Source organism: Nicotiana sylvestris, chromosome 11 (assembly GCF_000393655.2).
Source record: "Nicotiana sylvestris chromosome 11, ASM39365v2, whole genome shotgun sequence".
NCBI classification, from domain to species: Eukaryota; Viridiplantae; Streptophyta; class Magnoliopsida; order Solanales; family Solanaceae; genus Nicotiana; species Nicotiana sylvestris.
Window position 1 is genome coordinate 144,920,942 of NC_091067.1, and position 16,510 is coordinate 144,937,451.

Genomic DNA, 16,510 nt, shown 5'->3' on the forward strand with positions numbered 1-16,510 from the left:
CCTTCCTGATGATACTACAGTTTAGTGCCCCTGTGCTGACCTCACAAAGTCGATTGCGGCCGCACAGCCCTCCACCGCGCACCACACAAGGTCGACCGCGGACCGTACTGGCCCCTTCCGCGGTCGCACACGTTTTCTTGCAGATCGTACTGGCGGGTTCAGAGACCTGCAACTTCTGGTTTTAAGCTTAAGACATCCCGGAACCTACCCTAAACTCACCCGAGCCCTTAGAACTCCAAACCAAGTGTGCATACTAACTCAAAAATATCATATGGACCTACTCATGCGTTCACATCATCAAAATAACATGAAAAATCATGAATTAAACCTCAAAACTCAACATTTTCATCAAGAACTCTCAAAGTTCACAACTCTTCAACCAGAAGTCCAACTCACGTCAAATAAACTCCATTTTTCACCAAACTTTACAGTTATCTTTCAAATACTATAACAAGTTTGTACCATACTCCGGAACCAAGATACGGGCCCGATAACAATAGTTTCAAATATTAATTCTTCTCTTTATTTCTTAGATAATTCAGTAAAACAATTTCTTTCAAAAACAGATTTCTAAGTCTTAGGACCTCGGAATTCATTTCTGGGCATACGCCCAAGTCCCATATTTTACTGCGGATCTCTCGGGATCGTCGGAACACGGATCCGGGTCCGTTTGCTAAAAATACTGACCAAAGTCAACCATAATCAAAATTTTAACTCTAAAATCTCTATTTCTCATATTTTCACATAGAAGGCTTTCCGGATATAGGTCCGGACCATGCACGTAAATTAAGGTGGGGGAAAGGGAGGTTTTTAGGCCTCGGAACACTGAATACACTTGCAACACAAGTGATGGCCTTTTGGGTCATCACATTCTCCACCTCTAAAACAATCGTTCGTCCTCAAACGGACAGAAGAAGAAAGTACCTGAGTCGGGGAAAATATGGGGATAACAGCTCTGCATATTGGACTTGGACTCCCAGGTCGATGCCTCAGGAGGCTGACCTCTCCACTGAACACGAACAGAAGGAAAACTCTTCGATCTCAACTGATGAACCTGCCGGTCTAGAATAGCTATCGACTCCTCCTCATAAGACAAGTCCTTGTCCAACTGGATAGTGATGAAATCTAACATGTGGGATGGATCGCCGTGATATTTCCGAAGTATGGACACATGAAACACTGGATGCACGTCTGACAAGATCGGCAGCAATGCAAGTCTATAAGCCACCTCCCCCACTCGATCAAGAATCTCGAACGGGCCAATGAACCTAGGGCTAAGCTTGCCCTTCTTCCCAAATCTCATCACGTCCTTCATAGGCAACACTCGAAGCAATACCCGCTCACCGACCATGAATGCCAAATCTCGAACCTTGCAGTCGACATAACTCTTTTGCCTGGACTGAGCTGTACGAAGCCTATCCTGAATGATCCTGACCTTATCCAAGGCATCCTGAACCAGATCCGTACCCAACAACCGAGCCTCTCCCGGCTCAAACCATCCAACCAGAAATCGACACTGCCTACTATATAAAGCCTCATACGGAGCCACCTGAATACTCGACTAGTAGTTGTTATTGTAGGCAACCTCTGCTAAGGGCAAAAACTGATCCCACGAGCCTCCAAAGTCAATGACACAAGCTCGGAGCATATCCTCCAAAATCTGAATAGTCCGCTCGGACTGCCCGTCCGTCTGAGGATGAAACGCTGTGCTCAACTCAACCCGTGTTCCCAACTCTCGCTGAACTGCTTCCTAGAAGCACGAGGTAAACTGTGTACCTCAGTCCGAAATGATAGACACGGGCACACCATGAAGACGAACAATCTCCCGGATATAGATCTCAGCTAACTTCTCAGAAGAATAGGAGGCTGCTACAGGAATGAAATGCACTGACTTGGTTAGCCTATCAATAATGACCCATATTGCATCGTACTTCCTCCGAGTCTGCGGGAGTACAACAATGAAATCCATAGTGATCCGCTCCCACTTCCACTCGGGAAGCTCAATCCTCTGAAACAAGCCACCAGGCCTCTGATGCTCATACTTAACCTACTAACAATTCAAATACCGAGCCACATATGCAACAATATCCTTCTTCATTCTCCGCCACCAATAATATTGCCGCAAATTCTGATACATCTTTGCGGCGCCTGGATAAATAGAGTACCAGGAGCTATGGGCCTCATCCAAAATCAACTCCCGAAGCCCATCCACATTAGGCGCACAAACTTGACCCTACAATCTCAAAACTCCATCATCATCTAAGGTAACTTGCTTGGCACCTACGCGCTGCACCGTGTCTCTGAGGACATACAAATAAGGATCATCATACTGCCGATCTCGGATACGCTCCAATAATGAAGAATGAGCGACTGTGCAAGCTTACACACGACTAGGCTCAAAAATATCCAACCTCACGAACCGATTGGCCAAAGCCTTCACATCCAAAGCAAGCGGTCTCTCACCGACAGGAATATAAGCAAGACTACCTATACTGGCTGACTTCCTACTCAAGGCATCAGCCACCACATTGTCCTTTCCCGAATGGTATAATATGGTGATATCATAATCTTTCAACAACTCCAATCACTTCCTCTACCTCAAATTCAACTCCTTTTGCTTGAACAAATACTGGAGACTTTTATGATCCGCGAACACCTCACATGCCATGCCATACAGATAATGCCTCCAAATCTTCAATACGTGAACAATGGCTGCCAACTCCAAATCATGAACCGGATAATTCTTCTCATGAATTTTCAACTGCCGCGAAGCATAGGCAATGACCTTGCCACCCTTCATCAACACTGCACCAAGCCCAATACGAGATGCATCGCAATAAACTGTATAAGGCCTTGAACTTGTGGGCAAAACCAACACCGGTGCCGTAGTCAAAGTTGTCTTGAGCTTCTGAAAGCTCGCTTCATACTCATCCAACCATCTGAACAGGGAACCCTTCTGGGTCAACCTATTCATCGGGGCTACGATAGATGAAAACCCCTCTACGAACCGACGATAGTAACCGGCCAATCTCAAGAAACTCTGAGTCTTTGTAGCTGATGTTGGTCTAGGCCAGTTCTTGACTGCCTCAATCTTCTTCGGATCAACCTGAATACCCTCTGCTGATACAACATGACCCAGGAATGCAACTGAACTCAACCAGAACTCACATTTTGAGAACTTAGCATATAACTGACTATTCCTCAAGGTCTGAAGAACCACTCTAAGATGTTGCTCGTGCTCCTCCCGGCTACGGGAATATATCAAAATATCATTAATGAAGACTATCACAAATAAATCCAAATAAGGCCTGAACACTCGGTTCATCAAATCCATAAAAGTTGCTAGGGAATTCGTTAACCCAAATGACATCACTAAGAACTCATAATGCCTATACCGAGTGCGGAAAGCTGTCTTAGGGACATCAGATGCCCTAATCCTCAACTGATGGTAGCCAAATCTCAAGTCAATCTTCGAAAATACCTTGGCACCCTGAAGCTGATCAAACAAATCATCAATCCTCGGCAATGGATACTTGTTCTTGATTGTAACCTTGTTCAACTGCAGGTAATCAATACACATTCTCATCGATCTGTCCTTCTTCTTAACAAACAACACCGGCGCACCCCAAGGCAAAACACTCGACCTAATGAAACCCTTCTCAAGCAAGTCTTGCAGCTGCTCCTTCAACTCTTTCAACTCCGGCGGAGCCATACGATACGGCGGGATAGAAATGGGCTCAGTGCCCGGAGCCAAATCAATACAAAAGTCAATGTCCCTATCAGGTGGCATACCTGGCAGGTTTGAAGGGAAAACCTCAGGAAATTCACGAACAACGGGCACAGAATCAATAGAAGGGACCTCAACACTAGAATCACGAATATATGTCAAATAGGTCAAACACCCCTTATCGACCATACGCCAAGCCTTCACATACGAGATAACACTGCGGGTGGAATGACCAGGAGTCCTTCTCCACTTTAAACGAGGTAAACCCAACAAGGCTAAGGTCACAGTCTTGGCATGACAGTCTAAGATAGCGTGGTAAGGTGATAACCAGTCCATCCCCAATATAACATTGAAATCAACCATGGCTAGAAGAAGTAAATCTACATGAGTCTCAAGACCCCCAATCACAACTATACATGCACGATGGACTCGATCTACCATAATAGAATCACCCACCGGTGTAGACACATAGATAGGAGTACTCAAAGAATCACTAGACATGACCAAATATGGTGCAAAATAAGATGACACATATGAGTATGTAAACCCTGGATCAAATAACACTGAAGCATCTCTATCACAAACCAGAACTGTACCTGTAATAACTGCATTTGAAGCCTCGGCCCTGGTTGGAAGAGCATAACACCGAGGCTGGGCCCCACCACCTTGAGCTACATCTCTAGGACGGTCTGCTGCTGGCTGGCCTCCACCTCTAGCGGACTGAGCTCCACCTTTAGTGCCTCTACCTCCACCTCTAGCACCTCTACCCCCACTTCTAGCTGGCTGGGCAAGCTGTGGAACACCTAGTGCCTGTACCATGGCACGAGAACCCTGATGCTGAGAGCTACTCGGTGCTCAGGGGCAAAACCTAGCAATGTGACCCATATCACCACAAGTGTAGCAAGCTCTCGGCTGCTAAGACTGCTGGCCCTGACGACCTGAATGACCACCCTGAAAACTCTGGAGCGGCGGTGCACTGATAGGAGCTGGTGGTGCACTGTAGGACTGCTGATCAGAATACTGCAACTAAGGACCGCGGCTACCTGAAGCACCGTGAGAAACCTGAAGTGATGACTGAAAAGGCCTAGGATGATGGCCTCTACCATATGAATCCCTACCTCCAGATGAGGTACCACTGAATCTTCCTGAATGACGGGACCTTTTGTCCGACCCATGACCACCTCCCTGTGACAGAACCATCTCAACTTTATGGGTCATATTGGCCGCCTCCTGAAAAGTAATCTCACTCCCAGCCTCCCTAGCCATTTGAAGACGAATCGGCTGAATAAGTCCATCAATGAACCTTCTCACCCCCTCTCTCTCTCTCTCTCGGTGGGAAGTATGATAAGAGCATGACGAGCCAAGTCGATGAACCTAGTCTCATATTGGGTAACAATCATAGAACCCTACTGGAGACGCTCAAACTGCCTCCGATAGGCCTCTTTCTGTGTAATGGAGAGAAACTTCTCCAGAAATAGCTATGCAAACTACTCCCAAGTCAAGGCTAGCGATCCGGCTGGTCTAGCCAAGCAATAATCTCTCCACCAAGTCTTGGCAGATCCAAATAAGCAAAAAGTAACAAAATCGACCCCATTGGTCTTAACTATCCCCATGTTCCTAAGAACCTTGTGACAGTTGTCTAGATAATCCTGGGGATCCTCAATAGATGCACCGCTGAAAGCAGTAGTGAAGAGCTTGGTGAACCTATCCAACCTCCACAAAGCATCGGCATGCATAGCTGCTCCATCACCAGTCTGAGCTACCATACCCGGCTGAACTGCTCCAACTGGATGAACCGCTGGAGTCTGAATCTGGGGAGCTACCTGCTCCGGAGTGCGAGTAGCAGGAGTCTGGGTTCCTCCTCTAGCCTGAGAGACGACTGGTGCAACAGGAATCAAGCCTGCTCGGGTGACACTCTCCATGAGGCCCACTAGACGGACCAAAGCATCCTGAAGAACTGGGGTAGCAATAAACCCCTCTAGGACCTGAGCTGGGCCCACCGGAACTGCTGGGGCCGGAACCTCATCATCAAAGTCAACCTGAGGCTCCGCCACTGGTGTTGTTGCTCGTGGCTGAGCTCTGCCCCTACCTCGGCCTCTAGCACGGCCTCGGCCTTGCCCTCTGCCCCTCGTGGGAGCTGCTGCTGGGGGCTCGGGCTGCTGGTCAGTGGATAAGGAAGCACGTGTTCTCACCATCTGCGAAAGAACAGAGTAGAAATTCAATTAGCATTGAGAAACCAAACTGCACGACAGGAGAGAATAAATGGGAAGTTGTTCCAAACTCTGTAGCCTCTAGGGGATGAATACAGACGTCTCTGTACCGATCCCTCAGAATCTACTAAGCTTGTTGTGAACTGTGAAACCCAGAGCTCTGATACCAACTTGTCACGACCCGGATTTCCCACCCTAGGGAGTCGTGATGGAGCCTACTAATGTGAGCTAGGCAAGCCAATCATTTAACTACTTATTTCATTACTCAATTATTTCTTTAAAACAAATATAAGACGATAACATGAAAACAGCAGAACTTTAAATAATTAAGCGGAAGATAACAACTAAATATCTGAAATCTGCATCTATTACAACTCTTAAAACCTAAAGCACCCAAAACCTGGTGTCACAGTGTCAGAGATGGTCTAAGATTTACTACATACAAGGTTTGAAGAAAATGACAATACACTGTTTCTGAATAAAAGGAAAATGAAATAGGAAATAAGAGTAGAGGAGACGCTAGAGCCTGCGGACGCCTGCAGGTCTACCTTGGATCTCCGCGTGGACTGAAGGTAGCCTCCACACTACGGTCCAAAAGTTTCTTCGGGATCTACACATAGTGCAGAGTGTAGTATTAGCACTACCGACCCTATGTGCTGGTAAGTGTCTAGCCTAACCTCGGCGAAGTAGTGACAAGGCTAGGACAAGACTACCAAATAACCTGTGTAGTTCAAATACATATACAGCGGGAAGAAATACAGAAAAAACCTGACAATATGGGAGGGGAAACATACTGTGGGGGAGATAACAATTCCGAATAGAAAAACATCAAGTAATGAAAGAAACAATATAACTTGGATATCAACAAAGAATCAGAAATCAACAAATGCACGGCATCACCCTTCGTGCTTTTACTCTCGTCCTCACCAAAGCAATCATATAATAAAAATGTGCACGGCATCACCATTCGTGCTTTTACTCTCTTTCCTCACCATATAATCAATAAAATCAGTGCGGAATGGTACATCGTGTGGCATGGCATCACCCTTCTTGCTTTACACTCTTTCCTTACAATAATACACGGCATCACCCTTCATGTTTTACACTCTTTCCTCACAGAACAAACAATGCACGGCATCACCCTTCATGCTTTAACACTCTTCCTCACCCAAACAAACAATGCACGAACAATAGGGCAAGGGAATAAATAAAATTGTAATAAAGATCTCGACAAGGGAACAACAATTCAACAAATAAATCATGGCAAGGGAACATCATCAATAACCTCAACATCCCGGCAAGGGAGATAACGAATAAATTAATAATAGCCCGGCAAGGGCGACAACATAATGATCTCTTCTCTTTCTCACTTTTACTTCACAATTCACTTCACAACTCGAGCCAATGCTCTAGAGGTTCAATTATCACATATACTTTCACAATTCATTATACAACTTGAGCCAACGCTCCTCAATGTTCATATGTCACAATTCATTCCACAAATTTTACACAACAAGTAGAAACCATTACCAAGGCATGAAAGACACAACGAAGTCATGATAATCACAATATAAGACTCACGGGCATGCTAGACACCAACGTATAGATACTCGCACTATGCCTATACGTCGTACTCAACAATTACCACATAGCAAATAGGACTCGACTCCTAATCCCTCAAGCTAAGGTTATACCAAACACTTACCTCGATGCCACGAACACAATTCACAATTCAATTATAGCTTTACCCCTTGATTCCACCACCAATTCGTTCGTATCTAATCACAAGTTACTTAGTTACATTAATAAACGCTAAATGAATTAATTTGAATGTATGAAAATGAGTTTTCTAAAGTTTTACCCAAAAAGTCAAAAATCGCCCCCGGGCCCACATGGTCAAAACCCGAGGTTTGAACCAAAACCCGATTATCCATTCCCCCACGAACCCATTTGAAATCGGACCTCAAATTGAGGTCCAAATCCCCAATTTTTAAAAACCTAGGTTCTACCCAAAACACCCAATTTTCCCCCATGAAAATCATTGATTTTGAGTTGAAATCATGTTAAAAGATATTAAGGAGTGAAGAAAATGAGTTAGAAATCACTTACCAACGTTTTGGAGAAGAAAGGTTCTTTGAAAAATTGCCTCTTATGTTTTTAGGGTTTTGAAAAATGAAAAATAACTTAAAATCCCGTCTAAATATACCCCTCTCAGACCCCCTGTGCGGACCGCACAAAATGGACTGCGGCTGCACAGTCCTTCCTGAGGATACTGCAGTCTAGTGCCCCTGTGCGGACCGCACAAAGTCGACTGCGATCACACAGCCCTCCACCGCGCACCGCACAAGGTCGACCGCGGACCGCACTGGCCTCTTCCGCGGTCGCACACGTTTTCTTGCGGACCACACTGGCGGGTTCAGAGACCTGCAACTTCTGGTTTTAAGACTAAGATATCCTGGAACCTACCCGAAACTCACCTGAGCCCTCGGAACTCCAAACCAAGTGTGCATACTAACTCATAAACATCATATGGACCTACTCGTGCGTTCATATCATCAAAATAACATGAAAATCATGAATTAAACCTCAAAACTCAACATTTTCATCAAGAACTCTCAAAGTTCACAACTCTTCAACCGAAAGTCCAACTCACGTCAAATAAATTCTGTTTTTCACCAAACTTTACAGTTATCTTTCAAATACCATAACAAGTTTGTTCCGGGCTCCGTAACCAAAATATGGGCCCGATAACAATGGTTTCAAACATTAATTCTTTTCTTTATTTCTTAGATAATTCAGTAAAACAATTTCTTTCAAAAATTGATTTCTAAGTCTTAGGACCTCGGAATTCATTTCTGGGCATACGCCCAAGTCCCATATTTTACTGCGGACCTCCGGGATCGTCAGAATACGGATCCGGGTCCGTTTGCTAAAAATGCTGACCAAAGTCAACCATAATCAAAATTTTAGCTCTAAAATCTCTATTTCTCATATTTTCACATAGAAGGCTTTCCGGATATAGGTCCGGACCACGCATGTAAATCAAGGTGGGGAAAAGGGAGGTTTTTAGGCCTCGAAACACTGAATACACTTGCAAAACAAGTGATGGCCTTTTGGGTCATCATAGATGATCTTATTCTTGAGCTTTAGCTTGATTGCTTGAACTTGACCTTGATTTGTTCTTCGTTCTTGAGATTGAACTTGATTGATTGAAGCTTGAATCTTGTGGAGAAATTTGCAGCGTTTGATCCACGAGCTCTTTCTTGCTTTTTGTTATAACTTCTGGTGTCTTTATTGAGTTATGAAGACCCTTATTTATAGTTGTGAGAGAGAGGAGTTATGATAAGAACAAACTCTTTCCGGCCAATCAAATTGAAGTGTGACATGACCGTATTTGATTGGCGAGAACATGTCACTTGCACACGTGGCGCGATTTCATTGGCCTTTTAATGTGACTTGGCATGCTTTGTCATTTTGACATGTGTCACGATCCTATTGGCTCTTCCGCTTGACTTGGCGTGCCACGTCATTTGACACGTGGTTATTCATTTGGGCCTCTAGGAAGATGAAATCTTGGGCCTAATGAATTGGGCTCATCACTTTAGCCCAATTAAGTGGACTAGTCCAATGGATTAAGATTTATTTATTTAATTTATATATATTAAACTTATATAACTAATCTAATTATATAGTCCAAATTATTTTACGGATTTAATTTTAATAAAATTTATATGCCTACAACTAAAATTAAATACGAAATAAATATAATTTCATTATCCCAAAATTATTAGATTCCTAGTGCATTTATGATTTGTGTCCAAAGCATAAGTGGCGTGTAAGGCTTTGTTCTTTGTTGCCACGACCAATTAGTAGTCCGTAGGTACCAGGTAAAATTCACTCCTGTTAGTCTTGTAATTTAGATAGCTAAGTAGGTATGGCCCACACCCGAGTCAACTCTGTTCCTGACTCAGTTACTGACTCACCACCCTTCTTCTTCGACCCCCCCACCCCCACCCCCCTCTCTCTCTCTCTATTACACTCTCTCTATCTCCTTCAAGCTCTACTCCTCTCTATCTCTCACAATGTCCTTTTTCGTCATTTCATGTTTCAATCGAACGGCTACGCCACCTTCCACGTCCTCTTCTTCTTCTTCTTCCTTTTCCTTTTCCTGTTCATTCTATAGTAATAATCTTACTGTGCTCTCGCATAGCACAATATAACCGCCTCTTCTCTTCCGCCCCTCTAGGGTTTCTTTCTCTTCCATCAAGCAATTTTGGGTCGCCTCCTTTTTCCTTTCTTCTATTCGCTTCTTTTCCTGCGTCTGGGTTTCATCCATTTTCAAGGTAATTTTTCTATCCTATCTCTAATTTTTTTTCTTGACACCTATCGTATATATGTGTTTTGGTATCTGTGTCTTTGTGTTTAAGAGATGGGTTTTAAATTTTTTAAAGTTTTATCATTTGGGTATTGGGGATTTCTGAATTTTGCATGTTATTTTTTTGGCTTAATTTTCTAGGGTTTTGAATTTTGGATTCAAGGATTCACTGGTTTAAAAAGTGTGGTAATTTTTATGTTGAATGGTGATCGAAAAGAGCAGCTTTAAGGCATCAAAATTTGATTTTTCCGAGTTTTCTCCTCATAGTAAGGACACTATGTCGAGTGAGGACGAGGAGTTTGAGAGGCGAAACGGGGGTGAAGTTGAATCTAATGACGAGGATGATGATGATGATGATTACTTTGATGATTGTGATTCGGGGGCGGGTTCAGATGACTTTGATTTGTTGGAATTAGGTGAGTCTAGGGAGGAGTTTTGTCAAATTGGGGATCAAACATGTAGCATTCCCTTTGAATTGTATGATCTTTCGGGGCTTGGCGATGTGTTGTCATTGGATGTTTGGAATGAGGTGTTGTCTGAGGAAGAAAGGTTTAATCTTGCTCAGTTTCTTCCTGACATGGACCAGGAAACGTTCATGAGAACGTTGAAAGACCTTCTCGCGGGTGATAATTTGCATTTTGGAAGTCCCATTGATAAGCTGTTTAACATGTTGAAGGGCGGGTTATGTGAGCCGAGAGTGGCGCTTTATCGCCAAGGATTAATTTTCTTTCAGAAGCGACAGCATTATCACCGCCTCAGAAACCATCAGAATGCAATTGTCAGTAATCTTTGTCAGATAAGAGATGCTTGGCTCAGTTGTCCAGGGTATAGTATTGAGGAGAAGCTGCAAGTGCTGAACATTAAGAAGAACGAGAAGATTCTAATGTATGAGAAGATGGAAGAACTGGAAAGTGATGGATCCGAGAGAGAGGAATTTAGTGATAATTTGTGGGGCAAAAGAACAAAAGATCGGAATCTTGGGCAGGATATGGGCTGTTATTCTGGATATGGGAAAGGGTCAGCCTTGGATTCTTCTTCTCTTAGGCAAATGGCTTCTTCGGAAGCTACCAGATACAGAAAGCAGAACCTAAGAGGGACATTCAAGGTAGGTGGAAATGGCTCAAAAGGAATGGAACTCAAATCATCTGGGCCATATGATTCTGCATTGCCTCTTTCTCGTCGTGCTAAAGGAATGGGCTATGATTCTGGGATGGCTGTCCCAATGAGAGATCAGTTGAATGGCGACGATGAGGAGGATGGGATGTACGAAGTGGACGTGCAGAGAGAGAGAAACTTTTCACGAGCAGGGGCTGTTGATAAAAGTGGGAGTGTCAAATCGGGGAAGAAGCATGAAAGGGTTAGAATGGAAGAATGTGCTGATGTTTTCTTGGGCGTGCCTATGCCTTTGAAGAATGATCCTTATGCCTACGGCAGGAACAATACTGTCAACCAGCTGTCAGATATTAAGGTCTTGACCGCAAAGCCCAGCAATGCCAGAACTGCATATGATTTTGGGAAAAAGGACAGGTATGCTGATGGTCCCCCACAGTTTGTCTCTGAAGAGCAGATGAATAATTATGGGAAAATCCGTATTCCCAAAGTGTCACTGAAGGGAAGTGGGATGGAACTAGCAGGTGGAAGTGAACAGTTTTGGCCAAGTAAAGCACCAGAGGACACCTATTTTACCAACCCATCCCATAAGTTTGGTAACTTGAATGTAAAAGGCAAAAAGTGGAAGGTGGATCAAGAATATCCTGATCGCAAGTTCAACGATAAGTTGTTTCAGTCAGACTATAGGGCAAAGGCAGCCTTCCCTGAGAAAGTCAGGGCAAAAATGCAGAATGGCGGACAAGATGCTTCCGGAACCAGAGGTAGAAGGGTATTTGCGAATATTGAAGAAACTGAAACTGAATCATCAGAAAAAAGTGATGAGGATGAGGAATATAATCCATTAATGAGGAGCAAGTGGGCATATCCCAGTGGTTCCCCTAACTTGATGTCCGCATTGGATACTAAAAAGGTTAAATTTTCTCAAAAGGATAAGTGTAGTATTCCGGCTCGTGATAGCTCATTTCATTCCTTTAGGATGGTGAATGACTCTGGTGAACTTCTCCACTCGAAGAAAACTGGAAGTCTTGGCTTGGGAGCAGAGCCGATGGGTAAGATGCATGATCTTGGTCATTTGAGTAGTTTCTCCACCAGAAATTTGGCTAGAAATCATTTCTCTGGTCTAACCCAGTTCAATAACAACAATGACGACGATGATGACGACGAGCAACCAATCTACAAGCTAGCCAAGAATGGCCCTTTGCAAGGGGGCCATACTGAAAGGTTCCACATGGCATCCACCAGAGAGAAGAAACATAAAGGAAAAGTTAGCCGTGATATCCTGCAGTCAAACTATATGCAAGATCAGAAGTTTCAGGAGGATGACTCATTGCGGACACGGTTTCCGACTAAAAAAAGTGGAGTTTCTGCCAAATTTTCAAAGAAAGGTCAGATGCTTGACACACGTGCTGGTGATCATCATGAAAAATCTAATGTGCTATTAACAGGTTGCAATTCAGTCATGAAGAAGCGGAAAGTCAAAACTGATACCCCATACATGGATGAGCTAGATGGTACTGACCATCTCTATGCTGAAATCCAGCAGCGACAAGATGATCTGTCCACGAAGCGGGGTAAAAAGAAGCTGGAGGATGAATCATGGCCTTCTTTAATGGGAGTTCCCAGATCTCCAACTTCAGAAATGATAGAAGATGTAGATGTGGAAAGCCGACCTCCAAAAAAGCCATTCCCTTTGATTACCCCTACAGTTCATACTGGCTTCTCATTCTCCATCATTCATCTTCTCTCAGCAGTTCGTATGGCAATGATTACTTTGCTTCCAGAAGAGGCTGTAGATGGAAATGCTGGAAGACTGGATGCCGTGGAGGAGCATGGTATCAAGCAAGAAGCTGTTAACGGAGTTGCACCACCTTCAGAGTTAGATGGTGACAATTCTCCACCTTCCACTCAAGCAAATGTGCCCTCTCTCTGTGTGCAGGAAATTGTTAACCGTGTGAGATCAAACCCGGGTGACCCCTGTATTCTTGAGACTCAAGAACCTCTCCATGATTTGGTCAGAGGAGTACTCAAAATATTTTCTTCCAAAACAGCACCACTAGGTGCAAAAGGATGGAAGCCACTTGTGGTCTATGAAAAAGCCACCAAAAGTTGGTCCTGGATTGGTCCCGTGAGTCCCGACTCATCTGATCATGAGCCTATGGAGGAAGTCACATCTCCAGAAGCGTGGGGTCTTCCCCATAAAATGCTTGTGAAGTTAGTTGATTCGTTTGCCAATTGGCTGAAAAATGGTCAGGAAACGCTACGGCAGATAGGAAGTCTTCCTGACCCTCCGTTGTCATTGATGCAATATAATTTGGATGAGAAGGAACGGTTCAGGGACTTGCGAGCTCAGAAGAGTCTGAGTACCATTGGCCCAAGCTCTGAAGAAGTCAGAGAGTATTTCCGGAAAGAGGAATTCCTTAGGTATTCAATTCCTGACAGGGCCTTCTCCTACACTGCTATTGATGGGAAAAAATCAATAGTTGCTCCTCTGAGAAGATGCGGTGGCAAGCCAACTTCAAAAGCCCGTGATCACTTTATGCTTAAAAAGGATCGTCCTGCCCATGTCACGATTCTCTGTCTTGTGCGAGATGCAGCTGCTAGGTTGCCTGGCAGTACAGGGACTAGAGCAGATGTTTGCACTTTAATCAGAGACTCACAGTATATTGTGGAAGAGGTATCTGATGCTCAAGTCAATCAAGTTGTTAGTGGTGCATTGGACCGTTTGCATTATGAACGTGATCCTTGTGTACAGTTTGATAATGAGAAGAAGCTCTGGGTTTACTTACATAGAGATAGAGAAGAAGAAGATTTTGAGGATGATGGTACTTCATCTACAAAGAAATGGAAGAGGCAAAAGAAAGAAGCTCCCGAACCCTCTGACCAAGTAGCAGTGACCATTGCTTATCACGGCACAGGGGAACAAAACGGTTTTGATTTGAGTTCAGATCTCAATGTTGAGCCGTCAAACATGGATGAAGATCGAACAGACCTTGCTTATGAGGATGTTAAGGATCAAGTGGAGGAAAACATTAAGAGCAGCCATGTGTTAGAACAAGGTGCTACGCATTGTAGTTCTTCTCTGATGGATTGGGATACTCTTTGCTCAACTCCTGGAGAAGGAAATAAGTTGTTATGTCAGCAGAACTCTACTGATAATTTTGATGATGAAACGTGTGGTGGAGAACCACCTGCTTGATTGTGGAAAGAGCTCTGTCACAAGCTTCCAGGTACTTTGATCCGTTCACATTTTGTACGTGTTACTACTTTTTACAATGGATTCAATTTCCTTTTCTACCTCCAATCCACTCTGAACTATAAACTTGTATTTAAGGTTCTTTATGTTATGCAACTTATTTAAACATTTAATTTGGTTGATTGGTATATTTGGCTGTACTTTGAACTTTTAAAGTTGTTTGATTGTAGTTCGACTTGTAATTATCTGATTTGGAATTCTGTGTCACTTTTACATTTTTATGGGGGAATTTTTTAAGTGAAGCATGCATATTGCTGAATTACAGGTAAAATATTAACCGCGAGTATTTCGATGGTATTTGCACTTTAATCTTTTTGGTTGAACCACAAGGTTTGTCAGTTTCATTGCAATATGCAAAAAGCTTAACATAGTTTTTGGGACTTGAGGCTCTAGCTTACACTAACAACTTGACCTGGTCTCTCGTCATGTTTTTAGTCTCTTGCTGTTTCTGTCTTGAGAAGTTTTGTCAAAACAAATAGTGCTCTCTTTATTATAAATGGTGAACGTAGGTCAGAAAGTTATACATTTGGATTTCCCTTTTATGAGTGTGATTCAGGCTTCGATCCAATGTTTTGGTTGATTCCACCTCTGGGGGGAAGGGGGCGGAGTGTTGGAATTGTACTACTTTTTCTCCTTAACCTACTGTTGAATTGGTCTTTACTGCAGAAAAGCCTTATATATTCCCCACCTGAAGACAGGAGATGTCGATCATCAGATGGCTCTAACAAAACATACTGTCCGTTATGCTCATTGAAATTCATCCACTTCCAACAGTTCCAGTTTTTGGCCACGCTAAGGGGTGTATTTTTGCAATGGCGGTTCAGTTGTAGATTCATTCTAGTTAAAAAGGAGAAAATGGGGAGCCTCTGATATGTAAACTGCAGGTGGTAATTGCTTGCTGTTGCACAACTTTTCTTTCCCATAATGGCTTGTCTTTTTCGCTGTCCCTTTTTCATTTGTTCTTTTTTTCCAGTATATATTTAGATGGCATATTCATATGAAACCAGAATGCAGTAGCAACCACTGTTCTGAATTGAGAAGCGACAGATTCCATGTGGTACACCCTCTTATGTACATACATCTAAGTTAGATGAGATAAATGAAAATAAGTCTGTCTTGTGATCTTTGTGCTTGCCTAATGCCCATGTTCCTACAACTGCATTCATACATAGATCTTCTCTCGTACAACATTTATTCAGGTCCTTTTCTTTGTTAATATGTGATTGGGACGCACTTCTGTTTAACAATGATAACAGAAGGGAGAGATTGTTACAACAACAACCCAGTAAAATCCTACAAGTGGGGTCTTGGGAGGGTAGAGTGTACGCAGACCTTACCCCTAACCCCTAACCCGAGGGAGTAGAGAGGCTGTTTCCGGAGAGATTGTTACAACAAGGGAGAGATTGTTAGATTATTAAAATTTCAAGAGCAAAATTCCTGCAGAACTAGTTTTAAAAAAACATATTCAATCAGTGCCCTTCCTATTCAGGGGAAGCGTTGAGCAGTTGTAGTTTGATTAACCGTAATTTGCTCAGACGTCTAACTGAAAATTTCAAAGCCTAATTGCAGTGTTCAGTATACGTGTATCGTCTACTAATGTTTCCACATTGAGAAATGATACAAATTAAATTTACTAACTCTATCAACGTCGCATCCAGACACTTCAAACTTAACTGCAATGTTAAGTGCAAACATTACGAGGGTGTTTGGAAACTGGTTTATAAGCACCTTTTGACTTATCTACGTATTTGGTAAACACCCAAAGTGCTTATAAGCTAAAATCAGTCATAAGCACTTTTAGTTTGACCAAAGCTTTTACTAAATTATCCTTAATA

At 43.2% G+C, this 16,510-nt stretch overlaps 1 protein-coding gene across 1 annotated transcript; it reads left to right on the forward strand.

Annotated features, from left to right (window-relative positions):
* Positions 1–9,885: 9,885 nt before the first annotated feature.
* Positions 9,886–15,799, forward strand: LOC104239702 (uncharacterized). The gene is made up of 3 exons (XM_009794422.2): positions 9,886–10,280; positions 10,454–14,649; positions 15,342–15,799. Exon 2 carries the CDS (start codon positions 10,515–10,517, stop codon positions 14,616–14,618), a length of 4,104 nt encoding a protein of 1,367 aa, XP_009792724.1. The 5' UTR covers positions 9,886–10,280; positions 10,454–10,514; the 3' UTR covers positions 14,619–14,649; positions 15,342–15,799.
* The last annotated feature ends 711 nt before the right edge of the window (positions 15,800–16,510 follow it).